The 25,172-nt window shown below is 36.2% G+C and overlaps 1 protein-coding gene across 6 annotated transcripts in view; it reads right to left on the bottom strand.

Annotated features, from left to right (window-relative positions):
* CNOT4 (CCR4-NOT transcription complex subunit 4) overlaps window positions 1-25,172 on the bottom strand; it is a 149,649-nt gene that overhangs the window by 55,735 nt on the left and 68,742 nt on the right. For all 6 annotated transcript variants that reach the window (XM_043463791.1, XM_043463789.1, XM_043463790.1 and 3 more), the window contains exons 2-6: window positions 23,804-24,069; window positions 10,618-10,815; window positions 2,986-3,072; window positions 2,088-2,189; window positions 1,248-1,373 (exon numbers count right to left, since the gene is read on the bottom strand). In XM_043463791.1, the coding sequence (XP_043319726.1) occupies window positions 1,248-1,373; window positions 2,088-2,189; window positions 2,986-3,072; window positions 10,618-10,815; window positions 23,804-23,977 (687 nt within the window). In that variant the 5' untranslated portion in view covers window positions 23,978-24,069. The remainder of the gene's footprint in view (window positions 1-1,247; window positions 1,374-2,087; window positions 2,190-2,985; window positions 3,073-10,617; window positions 10,816-23,803; window positions 24,070-25,172) is intronic.

Consider the following 25,172-nt stretch of genomic DNA (forward strand, 5'->3'; position numbering starts at 1 on the left):
CAACTGGGGCTTAGAAACTCCTTGACAGATATTTTCATTGTAATAATACCCATAAGTAAAGCATAGTTCCTGTTAGTCAAAATACAGCATGAAATGGCTCAACCTTAGATTTCATCCAAGAAAGTTTCATTCAAAAGAAGAAAAAAAGTCAAGAACCATTTACTGGATAAGCAAGAAATAAGTAAGTCATCTGTCCCCATTAAATATCACAGAGAACTTAGTTTTTGGGTTTGGGGTTTTTTTGTTTTTGTTTTTGTTTTTGACATGGACCATTTTTAAAGTCCTTACTGAATTTGTTATAACATTTATTGTTCGGTTTTTTTTTTCACTGTGAGGCATGTGAGATCTTAGCTCCCCAACCAGAGATCGAACCTACAGCGCCTGTGTTGGAAGGTGAAGTCTTAACCACTGGACCACCTGGGAAGTCTCTTAACACTGCTTCTGGATCATAAAGACCATACATACTGTAAAGAAATTCCAATGTATTTATTATAATGTGATTTAATCAGTGATAACTCCAAGTCAAAAAGGGTAATATTTCATTCCATTTAACAATCTGCTCTGAAAGGAGCCCCTCCTAGACTGTCTCTAGTTTGACCTGGAGAATCAAAGGCAGCAGTCAATGCCCCCCACCTTCTAAATGAGAAGTATTCCTGCAAAGTCCACAGCAACAATCTGAAGTCTTCACCTATAACAGGGAAGTGCAGCATTGTGCTTTGGCATAATCCTCATTTAATATGCCGTATGGTCAATATTTTTACTTGTAAAAGCAAATTTATACTACAAATTGAAAGAAGACAGGAGAACAGGAAATGTAAAAAAGAATACAGGATAATAAGCCTTCAATTCACCCTTTACAGGACACTGACTCAGTGTACACTTTCATGGATAGAATCACTTCATAAAAACAATTTAGCTTTTCAGTGGCATTTAATAGAGTATTATTTTCTAGCATGCTCTATGAAGAGCAGAGATGGCAGAGGGGAACCTCATAATTACAATACTCCACTTAGCTTTCATTTTGCCTACATTTTCAAAACTTAGGGGGCCACAGATGCATTTTTTATTATACCAACGTCCTGCAGAACTGATATTCCATGGAACAACTACGTATTTGGAAAAAGCTAATTTAAAATAATAAGAGTTTAATAAAAAATAAAATTCTTAGTTTTTGCTTTTGCAATTTTAAGTTACAAAGAAAAATACTTCCTTTGCTGCAAAGTTGATAATTCACATTACTTTACTACCTGCATTTCCTCTTTTGTGAAGCTGGCCGCCTCGTCCCCCAATTCATGTAGGTACATGCAGTCAGGCTTTGGGCACTGCATATTCTTTAAGAAGTAACTGCAGTATTTTGTTGTACCTAGAGATGCCTGCAGGAAGAGAAGGGAAGAAGGAAAAAGACCCAAAACGTAAACTGACACCAGAATGAGAATTTCCGTATCTAGTGTTTTCATTTCATCTAAAATGAGACAAAGACACAACTAAACAAAGTATGGCTGTGAATACTAGAGAATTCAACTATCATTAGCAGAATTTATTAAAGGTGATGAAACACCTCAATCTGTGGTTTCCAGAGCTTGAGCACCCAAATCCTTTCCATAGAGATCAGGAGAGTAGGAAGGCAAAATCTGTTCCATGTTTTAAGCGGTTAGGCACATAAGACAAACTCCTTTTTCTAATTATGCCATCCTTCTTTCAACTTACTTAAAGCACTGCTTGGTGGGGCCCTTCACTCAAGCCTGAACTAATCAAGGTCCAAATATTTAAGGACAACAAATTGGAACCATCACCTATTTCTTACAAGAAGAATAATAAATCCATTTTCACAAGAGAAAATATGTGTAAATACAGGAAATTTTTTTTTAGGACTAATCCCCTAATAAGGTATGTGTTTACTTCCACCTGGTAGAACAGGACCCTAACAGGTAAGTGATAAGCAAATTAGCTGTCATAGGTTAGAATGGATACCTAGGAAGCAATCTTTAAATAAGACTCCTTCATTAATATGTAACAGCTATGTTCTTCTGTACTTGCTACATGTTATCTCTTCCCCCTAAAAAAAAAAATCCAGAGGACCATATTACCTTAAGTGTTCTGCCATCCACCACCACATTGTTAACACATTGTATGGCTCTGAGAGCATCTTCCGACCGTATATAGGTTACATAAGCACTGGCACTTGGACCCTAAAGTGAAAAGCCACTGTCGTTAGAACCAAATTCAACAAAAACTTAAAAAAAAAAAATTAACTTGCAACTTGCCAAAGGAATTCTAAAGGCCTTTACTAACACTATCTTTAATAATAATGACAATGATTAGAAGTAGCAGTAGCTTTGATTAAACTATATACTAGCTCATCTTAAGATAATCATACTTAATCAATTTTATCTGATTTTAAGCAGACTAAAATATTTATGAATGAAATTTCTTTGGCTTGGCAATTTTCTTACAAAAGTCATCTGACAGGCTTGTCAACATTACAAAAAAAAACAAACTTTGAAAGTTATATTTGAAAAAATAAGATGTGAAGATACTGTGTCAAACTACATTCTCAGAATAAATGCAATCTTAATTTAAGAGTATTCTAATAGAAAATTAAAAAAAAAAAAGAAAGAGAGTATTCTAGCTGCTAATATCAGCATAACAAAAATGCTCTATTAAGTTCACAATATCCAAAAATATTAAATAGAAATCATTATATAATTTAACTGCTTGGTTATAGACTCAATTCTCCCTCCCCTTCAAACCATCACTAAATCTCTGTTACTACTTTTCTCTTAATACTATCAATTCACTGTTAAGTTTTGAAAGGATCAAACAAGCACCAAAAAATTTCCCCCACCCTACCAATAGAGGTCACTATATGGTGTAAATGCTTGACCCCCAAGCTTTCTAATCAGAGAAACCAAGTTTTCCTTCTGAACAGCCCAGGTCAAGCCCTGACCATAGGGAGGAAAGGTAAAAATCCCTATAATTAGTTACCTGTGAGCCTGCATATGATGTGCTATTATTGATGACAACTTTATGTATTTTACCAAACTTCCCAAAATATTCTGGTCGTTTTAAAACCTATAAAAGAAGAAGAAATAAGGTATAAACTGTCCCCACTTCATCAACTTTATCCTTATAATGGGGACATGCACCATGCCTCTTGAGTGAAAAGAAAATAATTGTTAAAGTTTCCCAATAAATGTGACTACTTTACTGATTACAATTTGTGTGGTTAACTTACCTACAGGAAATCATCAACAAAAATCTAAAAGCTATTCTTTACTGACCCACTGAACAGAAACTGAGACTGAGTTAAGTCTCACATTATCTACTACGTTCTAACATGTGCACCAATAATCTATGGGATCTTAATTTGACAGTATTCTTAAACACAAAACAGATCAACTATCTTAACCACACTGTCATTAATAGATGATTCTTATAAAGTCTCAGAACAATGACCAAGATTATGTATTAAACAGAAACAAGTAGAGACAGTTTTACTCATCAATCTATTGTACATAAAATATTATGTATTATATTAAAGCACTGTTTATAAGTTATAAATTCCAAATATGGTAACAGAATATTTTTCAAACTTTCATGCTTTATGATTTATTACTCAGTGTATGTCAATAAATTTTCCTTATGTCAATTTCACCATTTTTCAATTGTCTTGTATGTTTTTCTCTCTTTTCCTGATAAATAACAAATGAACTTTTCTCTATTACCTGGTTACTTCTTGGTGGTCATTTTCCCTCATACTTGTGTCATCTCCTTTACTATGTGATCACTATATGCATTCATTTAGCTTCTCCTGCAAACTAACTTAATTTTGGCTAACTTAATCCTCTCTCCCAGGATTTACAACTACCTCAAAATTAAACTGTTCCTTTCTAAAATTTACCACAGACCTACATAGTATTTGTTTATAGGTTTAAAATTCAACATTCAAAAAATGAGTATCATGACAACCAGTCCCACCACTTCATGGCAAAGAGGAGGAAAAGTGGAAACAGTGTCAAATTTTAATTTCTTGGGCTCCAAAATCACTGCAGATGGTGACTGTGGCCATGAAATTAAAAGATACTTGCTCATTGGAAGAAAAGCTATGACAAACCCAGACAGCTAATTAAAAAGCAGAGACATCATTTTGCCAACAGAGGTTCATATAGTCAAAACTGTGTTTTTTCCAGTAGTCATGTATGGATATGAGAGTTGGACCATAAACAAGGCTGAGTGCCAAAGAATTAATGCTTTGGAAGTTGTGGTGCTAGACAGGACTCTTGAGTGCCTTGGACTGCAAGAAGATCAAACAGTCAATCTAAAGGAAACCAACTCTGAATATTCATTAGACAGACTGATGCTGAAGCTAAAGCTCCAATACTCTGGTCACCTGATGTGAAGAGCCAGCTCATTTGAAAAGATTCTGATGTTGGGAGAGACTGAAGGGAGGTGGAGAAGGGGGCAACAGAAGATGAGATGGTTGGATGGCATCACTGACTCAGTGGACATGAGTTTGAGGAAACCCCAAGAGATAGTGATGGACAGGGAAGCCTGGTGTGCTGCAGTCAATGGGGTTACCACAGACCCACTGTTTCTACAATCTCTCCAAATAGCAAGCTATCTCTCAGTTGAAGCTTTCTGCATATATCTGTTCAAGTGTATGCAAAGTACCTTCTCCAAATACTCTTATTTGATAATATTCTCATATACTTAACATCTTAGCTATTATGCTCTACATCTCACAGAACCAAAGTTTTGTGAAACAGTCTATGGTTGGGGTGTCATGAATTCTTAACAGTTTTCAACTTGATTAATATAAAATTTTTTTACCTTACTTTATTTTAGGTTTTTATAAGTATAGGGTTATTATGTTTTCTGCAGCCAAATTTTTTTTTTTTTTTTTTTTTTGTCTGCAGCCAATTTTAATGGATAAGAAGGTGCAATGACTACACTGGCTTTCTATCTTTTTCCCACCCAAATCTTCTGAAGGATATGACATTTAGAGTGGCAAAGGCAATGACTCTCGGGTTGTTCACAGAGAGTCTTAGGATAGAGGCTATGGGAAGAGTATGTATCTTGAAAAGCCTTCTGGCCAGTGGAGAACAGAACTGCGTTCAATATTCCAGCTGGATGTGTACCAATTCAGCAAAAGGCCTCAGCCAAAAGACCTGCTTCAAGGGACTCAGCCTGGTCAAAAGCTGTGCTGCATTAGCATCTCATATCACACCCAAGTTGATGGTAGTACTTCTCAACGCAGGCGGCATCAAGGGATGCTGGCACATCATGTCAACGTAACTGGGAGACACTACTGGCGCTCAGTGGATGGGGGCCAGGGACAGCTTACAGCACTCAGGCTAGCCCTGCGCCACAAAGAACCATCCTACACAACTTCTGAATGTTCTACAAGACATTCATCTAGCCAAGATGCTTGTTTATAACTAAGTGAATTTAGAAACAAATCATAAATATAAAGCACTTTCCCACAGTTTCAATGTATGTTGAATTTAAAAGCAAACACTATGTAATTAAGGGACAACTACAAATGCTTTGTTTGAAATTTTACTAAGAATTCTTCAGAAAAATCACACACATCATTAACTCTTTATGGTACCCATGCTGTCAGTACATACATCTGTAACAATCTGCACTTCTAGTTGTCACATTCACAGTGATTCTACAAACAGAGGCAAGCTCCTATTTCATAATGTACTGGGAAAAAAGGTACTTTACAAACTTATATACACACACAAATCATTTGCGGATCCAGTTGAAATACTTATTTCAGCCCCTGAGAGTTTGCACCATAAGCTCCCAGGTGATACTAATGCTACCAGCCCAGAGGTCACACCCTGAGTAGCGGTACCAAGTATTTACACGTAGAAACAGTCTTCTTATACTTTAATCTCTCCCTCATTTTTTTCAAATTATGTATCTACCTAGACAGATGATATGATCAAGAAGTCATTTCATGAATCTCAAAGGGTGCTACAAAATACTACTTAAAAAAAAAGTGGGTATGGGTCTGAAAAGGTTAAAGACTGACTTATGGAAATAAATTCTGGCCAATAATTGAGCAATACTTTCATAAAAAACATAAGACTTGTATACAGTTACAGTGAGCAGCCAGAATAGTATTTCCAAAGCACAAATCTCACCATGTCATTCTGTTCTTAAGATTAGTCAATAGCTTCTCATTGTCTTTAAGATACAGTGCAAACTCATTGAAAGTGAAAGTGAAGTCGCTCAGTCGTGTCCGACTCTTTGCGACCCCATGAACTGTAGCCTACCAGGATCCTCAGTCCATGGTACTTTCCAGGCAAGAATACTGGAGTGGGTTGACATTTCCTTCTCCAGGGGATCTTCCCGACCCAGGGATTGAAACCGGCCCAGGTTGGATGCATGAGACAAGTGCTCGGGCCTGGTGCACTGAGAAGACCCAGAGCGATCGGGTAGAGAGGGAAGTGGGAGGGGGGATCGGGATGGAGAATACATGTAAATCCATGGCTGATTCATGTCAATGTATGACAAAAACCACTACAATACTGTAAAGTAATTAGCCTCCAACTAATAAAAATAAATGGAAAAAAAAAAAAAAAAGAATACATGATAATGAAACCGGGTCTCCCTCATTGTAGGCAGATGCTTTACCGTCTGAGCCACCAGGGAAGCCTTTTAAAGCCCTTCCTTATCCCTTACCACTTACCTCATCAGCCTCATCTCTCACCATTTCACTCTTAATTTTCCAGCCAAACAAATCATTTGAAGACCAAGCCTTTTTTTAAATCCAGAAGCACTTGTATAATCCCTATGCCTGAAGCACTTTATACCAAAGATAGCCAGGAAGTTCATACTTCCTGACGGCACTCCAACAGTCAGGTGCCATCTCTTGTGCCTCCACAACACACAGCACTCCTCACAGTATACAGCTGCTTTTATAAATAAACAGGGGCAATCTTTTATTGGTTTATGTTCAATGTCTCACACAGTGCCTGGCACACTGCAGGTACTCAATAAATGCTTATGGAATAATTAAACTCTGTTAGCATTGAACAAAAAGAATAACACATGTGTAAAACACTAGTGGGCCTTAATGTATTAGGAAATGATCTATGGGTGACAAAAATAGCCTGCCCAGGCAAGGGAAACTCAAGTAATTTCGATGTTCTATATTAAGTTGCACATTCAAGGTTCTATCTAAACATAAGTCGAATAAGCAAAACAGTAAATAAAGAAAGTAAAGATCATGGGTAGTAGGCAGAACAGCCTGCATATAACCACATAACCTATATATTCAAAGTCCTATATTTACTTCACAGTGAGTCAACTTGAGTACTAGCTACTATATAAAAGGTTATATGGTAGAATTATAAATGCCCAATGACATACCTAATGTGTAAAATGTCTTCCTATACATTGGGAACACAAATGTTCATGCACATGTCAGAGAAAATAAAAAATGTAGTGACAGATGAAGGAAGAATAGACAAATATGTGGATGAAGGAACCATACAGATCACTGGTATAAAATTCATCGGAATAGGAGTTCTAAGACCAGGGAGATGGGGGCGGGGGAGGGAGGTGGATGAGGGTGGTTTCTAGTTCTGGGTTTGCTATGAAATAGCTAAGTGATCCTAGACAAATCATTCAACTTCTCTATGCCTCAGTTTCCCATTTGTAAAAGAAAACGGTTACATTTTTAAAGTCTTTCAGTTCCTCAAACAAGCAGCTCTTTCATGCCACCATGCACCTGGGACATGTCTGCCCTTATTTGCTACCCAGCTAATCCCTAGTCATTTTTAATCATCCTTTCCTCAGGGAGGCTTTTCGTGGATCTCTGCACTAGCTAAATTACCTACTGTTCGTATGTTCTCAAAAAGCCCTGTATCTCCCTATTTATAAATACTCAACACACTTACAAGTACTTAAGTCTGTCTTCTCCACTGTCTGTAAGCTTCTAAGGGTAGAGACTGTGTCTGGCTTGCTAAACCATTTCAGTAAGTATCTAACAGACTGTAAGTATTCAAGAGCTAATTTACAGAACGAATGATTAAGGTTCTGACAAATTTAAATTTTTAGGATTTAGGAGATGATTACTCTAAGCATTATCTCTAACTACCATATCTTCTAAGACAGGCTTTTTTCCTATCAAGCGATAAATGGATACATTCGACCATCAATCTTGGTATGAAGTTGTCAGATGTACAAAAATTATTTTCAAAATAAGCTTTAAATTTTCCTAAATGCTCCTATTCTACTAATCAGAATTCAGCCAAATATCAAATTGTTCATCATCCAAAAATAAGTAAATGATAGGGATCTTCTTTGACTCAAAGTTCCCCTAACAATTTGAAACTTGGTGATTTCTAACGAAGTGTTCCAATCTGAAAGAGTTAGGCAGTTACATTAAAAAAATTTTTAAGGTATTATTTAGAAGTAGTAGGGTTTAATAACTAAAACACTAACCTTTGGTTTTCTTAGGGTTTCAAGAGAAACAAATGAGAGAAACTAATGTTTAAGAAAATTCACTGTCCTCTTACCAAGCAGCAGTGCTTTCAAAAGTCTAAAACCAAGACAGTGATTTTTTAGGTATATTTACATTCATGATAAAGTATTCTCTTTCAAGAGTCATTCCCTAGATTAATTTCTTTCTGTGTAATAGTTCTTCAGATTAATCTTACTGACATTGTGCTATTTGAAATGAATATAAATCTCTGTACATAAGTAAAAACAAACTACAGATCTAAGTCACTTCTCTAAGAAGCAGCAGAAACCTGTAAACCAAACATCAGACTGAGACTATGGCTTCATTTTATCCAGAGTTTGGGTGCTGCTCGGTAAGCCTCCAATACCACAAGCGACTGGGTTTTGTATTAGTAAAATCAAGTACATCCACATCCAAGAGTTGTTAAATAAAAATTAAAGTTCCATTAATTTGCTGGACTAGCAGGGAGCCCCTTGGTGGCCTAGTGGTTACGACTGAACACTTTCCCTGCCATGGCCTGGGTTCAATCCCTGGTCAAGGGAGCTGAGATCCCACAGGGTGCATGAGTGCCCTCCCACCCCCGACAAAAATTTTTTTTTTTTCACTGGAGTAGCAGCTTCAGAAAAGCAAATATAGATTCTAATCAATAAGATTAGCAGGAATAAATAGAGGTAGGTAAATTAAAAACCTGCTTAGGCAAGAAATGTCCTCTGGTTAGAAAAAAGTAATGTTTAAAGAGGGAGACAGAAGCATTGATACAAAGTTGTGGCAGTGTTCAAGAGTGAAATGGGATCCTGACTGTCTGGGGAGTTAAATGCTAGATGATTTAGGAAAAAGGGAGAACTAGCTGCTGAGGTTAAATCGCAGGCCTAAAATGAGCTCCTTTCTTATCATTTATTAGAGATATGAACTCTAGATCCACCCCTTTGGCTTTGGAAAAAACCTCGTCTCTTGAAGATCGTGTAGCCCACTAATGCCAGCATCTCGGACCTAGATCCTAGTAATTCGTGAGCTGCCTCCACATTTATTACCAATGACAGAGACTTCTTAGTAAGGTCACCCTGATGTTCTCCTCTACAGATCTTGAATCCCTTCACAGCCTCAATACATAGTTAACTAATCAGCAATAAATATTTCTTATTCTTTCTAAACTGATTTTTACAAAATCAATTTTTAGACTCCTTATATTTCCTCCTTCTGGGGCCTTTAGCCCTCTTAGACCAATTCAAAGATTCCCGCCTCCCTAAGCATATTCACTGTAATCCTTCCTCTGATTGCTGCCATCCTGAGCATTACTTTAAACCCTTCTCAAGGAGTACTTCCGACAGATCCCTCAAATCCAGCTCTCTCCAACTGAAGCAGACATTCTGGCTGCCATTCAGTTTCTATTTGCCTTCCCAACAATCTAGTCAGCATCTCCTGGTATATTAGGAACTAAACATTAGCAGACATGTGTCCAAGGGCATTAAGGAAAAGTAATGAGTTCAACATTACTCTAATAAGCCTGGTGGAGGAAGGAGAGAAGAGTTAAGTAATAAACAAAAGGGTTAAGGCCTCCCCTGCTTTCAACGTATGACAAAGAACCTCAACCACTGTTTCCCTCTGAATTCTTTCTCCTTCCCCAAAACTGGCTTAAAATGAATGAAGAAAGAATGATGACACAGTAGAGCAACAATTCTATCACTGTTTTATAATCACGGTTCACCGCTTCGGCGTGATTAAAAAAAAAAATACAGATCTCTGGTGGGTTCATGAAAGTAAATCTCCACTGCTGGTCCTTAATACAGCTACAGAAAAGAGCAAAGAAACAGAGCGGTCATATCAGGGGAGCCTTGAGAGCACAACAGAGCCACTGTCCAACTTCTGTAGACTAGGAGCACTGAAGGGGACTTCAGAGACCTAATTCAACTGCCCAGTTTCACAACTGAAGGAAATGGGCCAAGAACGATGAAGACACTGGCCTGAGATCACAACTGGTCATGGTTTCTTAGTGATTATTAAAAATCATTTCCCATTATCTTCTAAGTTTTAGAATTTTCAGGTAAATCCTGCCTTCGGGCAGGGCCAGCTACTATTTCCAAATAAAGAAAAAGAAAAAAGTGCCAAATTGAGAAAGAAAAGAGAAGACAACTTACCTCTGGGTCTGCTAGGCGCTGAGACAGACCTACAACAAAGACGAGGTTTTTTTGTACAACACGTACACTAGCCAAATGTTTGCGATTTTCTGATATTTTCTGTTTTCTCTCATTTTGTTTCTGTTTTTTCTCATTCTTTATCCTTTGCAGTTCTTCCTGGGAGAGTGGTTTATAAACTGCTGGGTCTTCTGGATATGGCTTTAGGCATAAAACAAACACAGAAGTTAGCATTAAATGAACAGAAAACCATGAGTAAATAATTTTCAAATGCTTGATGATATGTATGCAGTTATTTGCTACATCTCCCTTTTTCTGAATGTTCTAACTGTGTAACTTTTTATTTAATAAAAGTTAAATGTTACATAAGAGTGTTTTTAAATACTATGTAAACCACTTCTGGTGCTAAAACTTAAAATATCACCAAAGGTTCTAAAATTTTAAAAAACCACCCTGGTATTACTGACAATGCCTAGTACACAGTTTACAGGAAAATTAAGCTTTTAAGGTACTATGTAAAGGGCAAAAAGTACAAAATATCATCTAAATATGGGTTTATTGTATTACAATCAACAAATATTTAATGAAAACGTACTATGTGCTTGAAGATTAATGAAGTACTTATTCTTTAATAGATATCTTCCTGTCAAAGAAATAGATAGACTTCCTGTCAAAGGAGATGGGCAAATAAACAATACACAGATACTCTGGCTCAGGAGTTTGAACTTAGCTTCAACACTTATTATCCACATGGCTTTAGACAAGTCAATAGAATGCTATGTCTTCGTATCCGTGTTAAGTAAAATGAAAATAATCTTAAAGGCTGGTATAAAAATAACACTCGTAAAGCAATTATTTTAACTGGCCCACAGTAATCTCTCAATAAATACTAGCAATTACACCACTGTAATGTTTTTCTCTCTCATCATTACAATTTTGTTTTCATTCCTACTGCTAATGCCAAGACTACTGGCCTGAATGAGAGTTGCAAACTGGCTTTGAATCTTGGATTGTTCTTTACTGAGAGACCTTGGCTAAGTTATGTAATTTGTCTGCCTCAGTCTTCCGTAAAATGGGAATCACAGTACTTTATTCAGAGGGTTTCTGTGAGAACTTTAAAAAGGCAACACACTTACAAAGTGATTAAAACTGTGTCCTGCACAGAAGCATTCAATAAATAAGTTATTATTTCAGCTGGCCCTCCATATCTGCAGGTTCCACATCCTTCAATTGAACCAAATGAAACTATTTGGGGGAAAAAAAATTCTGGGAAAAAAGTTCCAAAAACCAAAATCTGAATTGGTCATGCACCTAGCATTTACATAGCATTTACATTGTATTTACAACTATTTATACAGCATTTACATTAGATATTAGAGACTATACATAATCTAGAGATGATTTAAATTACATGGGAGGATGTGTGTAAGTTACACACAAACACTATGCTATTTTATATGAGGGACCTGAGTATCCACAGATTTTGGTATCTGTGCAAGTGGCATGGAGGGGGCTGTTCCTAGAAAAAAATTCCCCACAGATACAAGAGACAACTGTATTAACAAAAAAGGTTAATAATAAATGGAAGGTGGAACACACTAAATAAATAGTAACACGTAAAGCTGAATGTGAAGAGATCCCAGAAATGGGAAATTGTGCCTATCAGAATACCAGAACCTGGGATTAACAGAAACGCTGCTGTCAAGAATAAACTGGAAGAGGAAGAGAGAAGGGAGTATCACAAGCCTGACACCGTGCATGCCTTTAATGTAAAGTTACTTTCATCTTTTCCATACATAAGTTTAAAAAAATTACTTAAAAAAAATGAAAACACCCTCCAATATGTGAGCACACTCTGAGTAATGCTGAAGGCAATTAAGAAAGTGAGATTTCTTTTCCTGCTCCATTATTTTTACTAGTAATAACATAAAGTCTCCAAAACTCCTGTTCTTAAATATTCAGCCATTAACTCTTAGTGGTCCTGCAGAATAAAGTGCCCATTCCATTCAATTCCCACATTTAAACATTTGAATCTTTTAGCTAATTGGTCCTTTTTGGCATACGCCAACATACTAGTGAGTGAGAAGCATATAAAACAGCTGATTCAGTAATTTGCCTGACTTTTGCATGACCTAAGGGTTTTATTCCAGGGTCAAATATAAAGTTTGTGTCATACATTTTAGAAGCTTACTAAATATTTGCCACATTAATACCAAGCTATTTTCTAGAATTAGAAATTCAGCACTACTAATTTTCCTTTTTAAAAAAATCTTATTTCAAAAGTTCTTACATTTTAATTTGAGGAACCAAATGGTTAGAGATCTATTACAATAAATTCAATTCTTCAATCGATGTAACCGTGCCCATTTAAATTTTTTCCCTTTTCTACACTCACACTTCTGTACCTATATTTCTTCTTTCAAATCAAACTATCTGCTTGGATGATTTTAATCCCATGAAACTATTTAAAACTACAGCATGCATATTATCTATGGTGAAACAGATCACCAGCCCAGGTGGGATGCATGAGACAAGTGCTCGGGCCTGGTGCACTGGGAAGACCCAGAGGAATCGGGTGGAGAGGGAGGTGGGAGGGGGGATCGGGATGGGGAATACGTGTAAATGTATGGCTGATTCATTATCAATGTATGACAAAACCCACTGGAAAAAAAATAATAAATAAAGGAGAAATTGAAAAAATAAATAAATAAAATTTTGCAATAAAAAAAAAAAACTACAGAGGCAAAAGTATAAAAATGAACTACATACAAACCAATGTAAATACCTTTCCACAATATCACTTACATTTTCATTTGCTATTTTCTACCACAGGATTTCTGGGTAGCTCCTTTTAGAGCATTTATTAAGTTTATTTGAAAGCTGTTGCCCTTCACTAACATGTGGAGTGGTGATAATCCACTCCCTGAGTCAATAAAGCCTTTAGATTGTTCCCAGATCCATTTCAAAGCCTGGTCCATGCATTGCATCATTCCACCAGTCCATGGTAAGTGTAAAAATTAAGAAAAAGCACTTGGAAACTTTTACAGCAACTTAACATTTCCACAACATTCAAGTATGTCATCAGTGGGCTCTGAAGAATAAGATACTTATCAGTGTGGTTGTTATCAAGCTTAGGTGGTAAATCACATGACACAAGCTGGATACTAGGCATGCTCAACAGAACCTTGTATCAGTTTCCAGCAGACTGTGCTGGGCGGGGGGCGCACACAGATCTGGTTCTACATCAGAGATAGTCTGAGAAACACTAGTGTAACTTTTCTGAGAACACGAAGATTTGACAAGCATTCAGGTTTTTTTTTTTTGCTAACCATCTCTGACACTGTAAAATCCTAATAAAAGATGATGCAAAATAATATAAACACCTCCAATAAATGGAGAATGAAAATGACCAAAAATCAGGTTGTGGTACCAATTCTCATGAAGTGTATTACTGATGTTATCATTATATTGAGTTTGTAACACTGGTTTATCCCAGTCTTTTTCTATATTACTCCAAGTTTTTTCTATGGAAATTAATACTTCTATCAGTCTTCAAAGGCAACTTTATTGGACTATAACTGCTATGTAATGATAGATTACACATACCAATACAGAAAGATACCACTACAGGAGAAGAAGATAAATTAGTTTATTATGACTTATCCTCCAAAATCCTCTTACTCCAACTTAAAAGAGATTATAAATACTAACTTTTTCATCTTAACATATTTGTGAATCTGCATCTCTGTTGTTAGGAAGAATTAAATAAATTGTTCAGATAATAGAAATCTGATAATTTAACCTAAACACAAATGAAAAATATAGAAAATTTTATTAGTCTCAACCTGTCTAAAGGTTTCACAAAAAGTTGGTAAAGTACACATTCTATGATGGTTCCTCCTCCACACACACCACCATTAAATACCTACTCTACAAATCTGATAGAAAGTTAACCGTCTGATACGGTAAGATGAGGAAAGAAGCTAGATTAAAGATGGGAGATGAAAACACATAATTTGAACAGCTGCAGAAAAACACTGTGACTCACAAAACTAGTAACCTTAGTACTAAAAATGAATATAAAGAAAAATACATCTGGTCTACTTTTTGACTGAAACACATACGTTAAACCTAATATTCTAGGAATATAGGATCAAATAAAAAGCTATAAGCAAAAAATTTTTCTTTAAAATTTTCTACTGCATGTTACAAACTAGTGATAAATAGGAAACTTGTGGAGAAGCATTTTAAATGTGCAAAATATTTTTACTAGTGTTAATTTGTCAACAAATTGCCAAACTACTAATTAAGATGGTTTATAGCCTTTAATATAATCACTTAATTCCTTTCATATGTGTAGTTATGGTTCCACTTTTATTCCCAATTTACATGTATATTTAGATGTGTCTTCCGTTTTATTTTCTTAGCAGACTTACCAAGACTTTGATTATTTTATTGGCTGTTTCAAAGAACCAGCTCCAACTTTTATGGAAATACAGCTTTCCTATTTCATTAAATTCTACTTAATCCCTACTTTCTACTGTCATGTTTCTTCTTTTCCTAGTTTCTTAACCCAGACATAAGTTCATTTACTTTTGCTCTTAATTTTCTAATAAATGTATTTACAGCTTCATCTTTTTCTCTTGCTAAAGACAATGAAAAATACTGTGTAAAACTTTTCAAACCAACATCTTAAAAACAATAATGATCTGCAGTGGTGAAGTCCCAAGCAAATTTCTGGATAAAAGTCAAAACCCAAAGAGATAAGTGGGGCTGAGTAACAACCAATGGGAGAGAGGAACAAATGAGGGAAGAAGTACAGCATTCAAAGTCCAAAACCAGTCCAAGGTAAAGAGTTCTGGGGAGATCACTCCCATGATAAGCTGAGACCAGCTCACCCCCAAAGGGCTCATATTCTCTTAGGGTTAAGTACAGCTACAGAAAGGTCAGAACAAGATAAGAAGAAAGGAAAAGGGTGAAGAAAAAAACCATCCTAGAGAAGTTGAAACCAGCCCCAAGGAAGATGTGCACCTGAGAGAACAAAAGATTAAGGCATCCCTAATGGCAAAGAGTCGGACACGACTGAGCGACTGAACTGAACTGAACTGAATGGCAATGTTCGCAGGTTCCAGCAGAAAGCAAACCAAAGCCTATCTACAGGATGGCAAATTTATCCTGGGCCTCAGAGAACTACACAAATAACTCAGTGACAACCACGAAGCCGATACAGACAACAAATCATAGAAATAAAACAACAAGAATGACAACCAGCAGAAACATCCCCCACAGACTTTAGCAACTGGAATTACTGGACAGATTTTAAAACAAGAAGGATTATCTGTTTAAACAAATACATGACAAACTTGAAAATATCTGCAGGGTTTAAAAATCCTTTTTAAAAAATCAAGTAGCAAAAAAGAACATACATTACTTTTAGAAATGGAAAACAAAACTTTAAAATTCAGTAGACTAGACCTTATATACTATTTAACTTACATGCTGAGTACATTATGCAAAATGCCAGCCTGGATGAATTCAAGCTGGAATCAAGAATGCAGGGGGAAGTAACAATAATCTCAGATATGCAGATGACACCACCCTCGTGGCAGAAAGCAAAGAGGAACTAAAGAGCCTCTTGATGAAAGTGAAAGAGAAGAGCGAAAAAGCTGGCTTAAAACTCAACATTCAAAAATGAAGATCATGGCATCAGGTCCCAGAACTTCATGGCAAATAGATGGGGAAGCAATGGAAACAATGACAGACTTTATTTTCTTGGACTCCAAAATCACTGCAGATGGGGACTGCAGCCATGAAATTAAAAGATGCTTGCTTCTTGCAAGAAAAGCTATGACCAACCTAGATAGCGTATTAAAAGCAGAGACATTACTTTGTCAACAAAGGTCCATCTAGTCAAAGCTATGGTTTTTCCAGTAGTCATGTATGAACGTGGGAGTTGGACCACAAAGAAAGCTGAGTGCCGAAGAATTGATGCTTTTGAACTGTGGAGTTGGAGAAGACTCTTGAGAGTCCCTTGGGCAGCAAGGAGATCAAATCAGTCAATCCCAAAGGAAATCAGTCCTGAATATTCACTGGAAGGACTGATGCTGAAGCTGAACCTCCAATAGTTTGGCCACCTGATGCAAAGAACTGGCTCATCTGAAAAGACTCTGATGCTGGGAAAGATTGAAGGTAGGTGGAGAAGGGGATGACAGAGGATGAGATGGTTGGATGGCATCACCGACTCAATGGACATGAGTTTGAGCAAGCTCTGGGAACTGATGAAGGACAGGGAAGCCTGGCAGGCTGCAGTTCATGGGGTCACAAAGAGTTGGACACGACTGAGTGACTGAACTGAACTGAGACTAGACCTAAAAAAAAATTAATTGATTAGAAGGAATCATCTATTTATGCATTAAAGGAAGAAAAAGAAAGAAACAGAAAAGAGATAAAAAGACATGACAGACAGTGAAAAGAACTGGAAAATATTTAATCAGAGTCCCAGAAAGAGAGGAAAGAAAATACTGGCAACAGCTGACAAGATAACAGCTTAATTTTTTCCCGAACTAATGAAACTCTAAATTTGATGATTTTGAATTGTGGGCTGGAGAAGACTCTTGACAGTACCATGGACAGCAAAGAGATCAAACCAGTCAATCCTAAAGGAAATCAACCCTAACTATGCATTGGAAGGACATGTTGCAGCTCCAATACCTTGGCCACCTGATGCGAAGAGCCGACTCATTGGAAAAGACCCTGATGCTGGGAAAGATTGAAGGCAGAAGAGGGTGACAGAGGATGAGATGGGTGGATGGCATCACCAACTCACTGGACATGAGTTTGAGCAAACTCCAGAAGATAGTGAAGGACAGGGACACCTGGCCTGCTGCAGTCCATGGGGTCTCAAAGAGTCAGACACAACTTAGCGACTGAACAGCAACAATAAAACTCACCAAATCCACAGATTCAAAAAGCCCTACAAATCTCAAGCAGAATAAATAGAAATACACAAGTGAGTTCTACATTTTGGAACTGATCAATAGTCAATTTCTGTGCCCGATACACTGTATTTTAAAGTTTTGTACAAATTTATTTGTACAAAGTTGTATGTATGCACAAACACACATACTTGCTAACTGTGTTAATCAAATTTTTCATTCCTTCTGTGTACTTCATGTGTGCTAATAAGTGACTCTGTGTGACATATTTCTAAAATACAGAAATTAGAAGCTCCTTGATTATGAAAGTGGGTGCAGTTTCTCCTGGTATTTACATCAGCTCAATATACTTCAAAGCTCTACTAAGTAAATAAAAGTTTTGTGACTCTAGGGGATCTTTCATCAGTAAGAAAAATATCCTCTTTAACTACTTTCAAAACGTGTAGATCTTGAATCTGATTATGACTAAATAATATCAGTACTATTATACTTTCTTTCCTATGGTTTCCATTTGCCCACTCCTTTTTCCCCCCTAGTTTCATGATCTATTTCTTACATGTGTTCCTAGTCAAACAGTTCTACAAGGTTTATCAGGAAATAGAGCAGTCCCCTATATGCTTCCCCCTCAACAGTTGCCTCTCCCTAAAAATAATCTGTTTATTCTTTTACTTGATTCTTTTGTCATTTACTATCACACCATTAAATAACATGCTTGTACTGCTACTTCTTGATTTTTTCAATATTCAATATTATTACATTATGCAAACTCAAGATTTAGCTTTCTTTCAGCCAGCCTAACAACATATTCCAAGCCCACTTTCTAACCTTCCATCCTAATTTCATTAGGCCAATAGTCATAATTACATTATTACAAAGTTCAAATATTACTTATACACTTTCACCTCCAGCTATGGCAGATTACTAGACGATTAACAGACTAGGGATACCAGCATAAACAACTAGAAAACTAGACAAAATGTATGAAATAACTGTTTTCAGACACTGACCAACAGGGAATGAACAGCAAGCAGATCTATGACCTCTGAGAGAAAAGAAATAAGGCAGATAAAAACCACGAGTGTCCCAGTTTTCTGCTCTTCTGGCACTTAAGGGACCCTGGCACTGGTTCTAACAGTCACACTAGGCAGAAGGGACAGTGTTCAAAATTTGAAGAGGCTGAAGCAACTGAAATTTACGGGGCAAAAATACCACAAAGAGTGAACTAATAAAAAAAAGAGTTCCAGAAATCAATGTGGAAGAATCCTGTGGTATCCAGTTTTCATAACAGCCCTCCTGACAGAGTGTCAACAGTGAATTTGGGAAGGAAATCAAAAAGAATTAACACCAGTCACATGTACACTCTTTCAGAATACAGATGAGGAGGAAACACTTCCTGAAGCAAGTATTTCTTTGGTACCAAATCTAAAAACAATATAAAAGAAAGCCATAGATAAATACTTCTCATAACACAGGTACAAAACTCCTTATGAAAATATTAGCAAATTGAAAATAAAAAGGATAATACATCATGACACATAAATCAAACAAGATTTACCCTTGGGAGGGAAGGTTGATTTAAAAAAAAATGAACCAACCTAAATCACTGTTTCTACAGAACAAAGGAGATAACACACGATCACCTCGACAGAAGCAGAAAAGGCACTGACAATATGCAACACCTACTCATGATTAAAATCTCTCAGTAACCAAAGAATAAAAGCAAATGTCCTCTACCTGATACAGACCATCTACAAAAAAATGGTGACATACTTAATAATGAAATACTCGATGCCTTCCCACTTTGGAAACAAACAAGGATATGTGCTTGTAACACTTTCATCCAAGATTACAGTGTAGAGCTTTATTGTTGTCCACTCGCTAAGTCATGTTCAACTTACCCAGTGCAATATGGCAAGAAAAATAATTTTTAAAAAATAAAGACTGAAAAGAAATAAAACTGTCTTAATTCACAGAAGGTGTAACCATCTATTTAGAAAATCCTAACAAATCTGTTTTACAAAAATCAATTATTCTACCTATAAAAATGAACAATTAGAAAATGAAATCTTAAAAGGCATATCATGTGCCACAGCTCAAAAAACATAAAATAGTCATAGGCAAATATAACGAAACATGCTGTACTACTCTGTACACTGCAACTATAGAACAGTGTTTCTGAAATGTAGAAAAATAAACCTTATTCATGAACTACATAAGTCAACATTTTTAAGATGTCATTTTTCCTCAAATTGACCTGTTTATTCAATGCAGTCTCAATCAAAATTCCAGTAGGCTTTTTGTACAAAATGACAAATGAATTAAAAAACTTATGTGGAAAGGCTAACCAAACATCAGTCTGAAATGACCAATTCCTGATCTTTTATGTGCAACCTACCTCTTCCTCTTTGGCAACTTGTAGAACCTCTTTCTCTTTGGTATTCTGGTATTTGAAAATAAAAGTTTGCTGGACTTCCCTGGGGGTACAGTGGGTAAGACTCTGCCTGCCAATGCAGGGGACACTGGTTCAATCCCTGGTCCAGGAAGTTTCCACATGACACAGAGCAAGTAAGCAAGGGTGCCACAACTACTGAGTTCGCGTGCCTAGAGCCTGTGCTCTACATCAAGAAAAGCCACCGCAATGAGAAGCTCGTACATTGCAACAAAGAGAAGCAAGCCCTGCTCGCCACAACTAGAGAAAGACTGCACACAGCAACGAAGATCCACTGCAGCCATAAATAAATATTTTTAAAAAGGTCGTTGACTTTGTTTAATACCTAAACAATTATTATTTAAAAAGTTTGTGCCTGGCACTTGATAGGCATTTTTGATTCTTGGGGGTGTTTTTTTGTTTTTTTGTTTGAGGTAACACTAGTTTATAACCTTCTGTAAGTTTCACATGTACAACATTTTATTTCTACTTCTAGTACCCTACAGCAGGCTCGCAACCAAAAACTTAAGTTTCTGTCACCAATTGATGCCCTTTATCCATTTCACCCTCCCTCTTTGCCCTTTCCCCTCTGATAACTTTAATTACTCTGTTCTCTATATTTCTGTGTTTTTATTTTGCTTGTGCATTTATTTTGCTTTGTTTATGTACTTGACATATGAGTGAAATCACACAGTATCTGTCTTTCTCTAACTTATTTCACTTAGCATTGACTCTTCAAGGTCCACCCAAGTTGTTACAAATGGCAAGATTCTACCTTTTTGATGGCCGAGTAATATCCCAAGGGTGAGTGAGTCAGTGAGTGTGTGTGTGTACACATCACGTCTTCTTTATCCATTCATCCATTGATGCTCACTTACATTGCTTTCATTTTTTACTCTAAATAATACTACAAGGAACGTAGTACACGTATCTTTTTAAATTAATATTTTTGTATTCGTTTCTTTTTAATATGAAAATATATCCTTTGGTCCTGGGATATTCTTCAGTCATATTATTGAAGGTAATTTTCTTCTCTATCATTGTAGTCTCTTCCTAGAACACTAACTTATTTGGCATGTGACCTTCTGGACTGATCCTCAAATCAAAGTTCTCTCTTCTGTCAAACATTCTCCCTTGCTTTTTCACATTACTTGTTAAGAGATTCATCTCAACTTCATCCTCCAACTCCTTCCTTGAGTTATTTCTGCTATCATATTTAATTTTCAATAACAGTGTTTATTGTTCACTGAATTTTTTTATACCATCTTATTCTTATTTCATGGATGCAGTAGCTTCCATTATTTCTGAGGTGAGAATAAAACATTTGTTCAAGTTCTCATTCCCTTGGCCAGCCTCTAATTTTCATGAGAATCAACACTGTGTGGTGCTACATCAGTATACCACCCATATTTCCACATCTGCTGTTTCCATTTTTCTCAGATATGCTGCACTAAAAGGACATGCAAAGGCAGTCTAAAGGATGACCTGTGCCTATGTTTAGGGAAGCACTAAGGTCCACTTGACCCCACCAAGCTCAGCAACTAGGACCAAAGAGAAATGTTCAACTTCATGTTTTTAAAATCTGCCTCTCTCTGCTTTTCAAAGCTATGTAAACAAAAGAGGCCCTTTCTGCAAAAAGACAGATATCATCTTGTGGGCCAAAATCAGACGCTGGCTTCGACTAGTCCCCACCTGCATCTCCAAGTTTATTTAAATCATCTCAATTTGCCACCTCACAGAATGCCTTCTACAGACTTTTCCCCACAGGGTTGAGCTACATGTAAACTATAGTTTCATGGTCCTCTCCAGAAACACCTGTGGTTTCTTTCTGCATTAACATAACCACCGAAGCTGGTCTCCAAAGATGTAAAGATCTGCTGGTCCCTGACTGAGATGGGTAGCTTCATAATTTTGGATGTCCAGCACTCTCTGGCAAAGCTAAGCCAGATTCGAAGACTTTGCCTGACCTGTACTATCTGCATTCCATGACTCATGCCATGAGATAGGTATGAGTAAGGTCTGATAGTTAAGAGACTAAGGACAGGTTCTAAGAATTGTGGCTATGAAATCAACAGGAAGAAAAAAAAATATTCCTGGTCTGACTATTTACGATAAATGACTCATCTCATATTTCTTTAATCTGGATTTTTTCTCTTTTTTTCTATAAATGTTGGAAAGCATAACCTGTCATCTTTTCCACTGACCCTCTCTTGTGATTTCACTCAGTGTCATTAATTTACAAAAACATTATATTTATTGATAACTTCCAAATTTATAACTCCATATCCAAACCACCTTGAATAAATTCACCTGTTTATTCACTATCTCCATTTAGATCTCTAACAGGAATCTCAAACCTAACATGTTTAAAACCAAGTTCCTGATCTTCTAAAAAAAAATCTATTCCTATTACAGTCTTCCCCACCTCAGTTAACAGCCATTCTCTACTTCTAGTTGTTCAGTTCAAAACCTTCCTGTCATCCTCAACTTTTCTACTTGTGTTGTTATAAAACATATATATATATATATGTTATAAAACATATATATATACATAAAACATGTATATATATATATATATACAGTTTTGAAACTACATTAATTAACACTTAAATAGATCTCACCTTTTTTCATTCATATAACATATGTTAACTGCCCACTAGATTTTAAATAAAACACTGGACAAAAAAAAAAAAACACTGGACAATGCATTGTCTTCTGAGTTTTTGGTTGTTAAATATTTTTTTTAATAATGCAGGTATGTAAAACACATTTCTACTTTATCAAAATTTGGTAATAATAAACCCAAGAGCTTTTTTAATGGGTAAAACAGAAAAGAAAGCTTAAATTATACAAACAGACATTAAAGAGAAGGCAAAAAACAGATATTTGCATTAATCCCTAAGGTAACAAATAAAGAAAGACCTTCAAAACAGAAGCAGCAATCTTACTCATTCTAATAGGTCATTCACTACACTATAACTGCTATATCTGCTTAGTAAAACAACCAGGCCCAGAAAATTACTTTAAAAATCATAGATTTTTTTTATTTAGAGGGGATTCAAAGGACTTGCCTGTGACCACCGAACCTACTCCCCATCAGTTGACGCCTTAGACAAATTACTTAGAAGGCCTAGTTTCCTTAAGTGTATAATAGGGATAGCACTATCAGCCTAGAATTGTAAACAAATGAGTAAGTGCTACCTTCTGAACCAGGATTTCTCTTGTCATTTTAACTCACACTCTTTCTCAGTAAACGTCAAAACTTCTCTATTTTGTACTAGAAAACTAAATCAAATTTCTCCCCAGAGGTAAAACTGATTGTGTTTTTCCAATTTGACACCATCCTATCTAAATCTACTGCCTCTCACTACTCCTAATCCTTGCTAAAGAATCTGCCGGCAGTGCAGGAGATCCAGGTTCGATTCCTGGGTTGGGAAGATCCCCTGGTTCGGAAATGGCAACCCACTCCAGTATTCTTGCCTGGAGAATCCCATGGACAGAGGAGCCTGGCGGGCTACAGTCCTGGGGTTCCAAGTCAGACACGACTTGGCGACTACACCACCACCACCACCACTGACTGGCAGTCTCCTCAGATAAGAAAACTAAAGGCCAACCAGAGAGGCTCTATGACTTTAGCAAGGTAATATACTTAGTTAACCATAATGTTGAGACTCTGACTCCCAGGGCAGTGTTCTTTACACTTCATGATATATTAAAAATATAATGTCACACTTTATCTCACCTGAGTTGTGTGGATTCTATTAAATCAACTTACTCATAGGCATGGGGGAAAAAACTAAACGCAAAATTACTTTGGAGCATTTACCTTTCTACATGCAGGACAAAGCCCATTTTCATCAGTGCGAATTCGATGCCAACAAAAGCGGCAAATCTGGTAGCCACAGGTGCAAGGGAAAAAGTTGATATCATCTATCTCCAAGGGCTCCATGCAAAGAGGACATTCCACAGGGTCTTCCTTCGCGTCAGGACTGCGAGACATCTTCACTTTTATTAAACAGCAGCAAAAGTTTATAATAATTTAAGGGAGAAGAAAGTTCAGCACTGAGAACTAAACTGTAGAACTTCAAAGACCTGCATGACAAAAAAACAAAATATACTGCTTACTACTGAAAAACAATGGCATTTTCAACAATCAAGAATCATATTATCAACAAATTTGAAAAATATTAATCAGATCCATTTTTGCTATCATCTCAGAAGATGGAATTCTGAGCATTTTGCATGTCAAGATAAAAGACCTGAGAGGCTGTTACATTTTTAGATTCAACAGAAAGAGAAAAGAACTTCCTTTTTTTAGCTATAACGTTTAATACAAAACCAGTACTAATCATAGCACATTTTAGAGTAATAAATACTATACAGAAGCACATTCATCTTAAAACATATTTCTAAATTTAAACTGTCTTATCTTTGACCTAAAAGCTACTAGTAATATTGCCATGTAACTAACAGTATTATAGCAGTCTAAAAGGTGTCCTAATTTACAAATAAGTTTAATAAAGAAGAGAGGCTTCAGATGTCCATTACATGTTAATATCAAACCATAACCACAGAAAATATAAGAGCTGAAAAAATGTGCCACAGAAGCTAGCCGTTTACAATTAAATAGGTATTAACATGCCAAGAAAAATTTCATCTCTGGGAAAATAAGCATGTATTAAACAAATGAAAATATTCCTTTTTATTGCAGAAATGCTACTAAAAGCCTAGAGAAAGGGGGAAGAGAACAAACAGACCTCCATGTTTCAAAGTTTTCTTAAAAATTAATAATTTATCTTTTTAGATTATGGAGAATTGAGAATTTTAGGCAAAAGTCACTGTTAAATTAAAAAGTTATGTCAAAATAACATATTTTGGTTTATTTACATAATTTGACAAGTTAATTCTAAAGTTTACATGAAAGAGTAAATGCATGAGAAATGCTTTGAAACTCTTCAAGGGCCAACTTGGGAATTTGTGCTATTGGATATTGAGCTGTATCACAAAGCTATAGTAACAAATAATTTGATAATGATACAAAAACAGACAATAGATCAAAAAAACTAAATAAGGAATTTAGAAACAGACCATGAATAAGATTTCAAAATTTGATAAAAGAGACATAACATCAGTATGTCAAGGATGGACCCAATTTATAAAGAGTAACAGGATCCTGTTCTATCTATTTTGAGAAA

This window comes from Cervus canadensis, chromosome 3, assembly GCF_019320065.1.
Source record: "Cervus canadensis isolate Bull #8, Minnesota chromosome 3, ASM1932006v1, whole genome shotgun sequence".
NCBI classification, from domain to species: domain Eukaryota; kingdom Metazoa; phylum Chordata; class Mammalia; order Artiodactyla; family Cervidae; genus Cervus; species Cervus canadensis.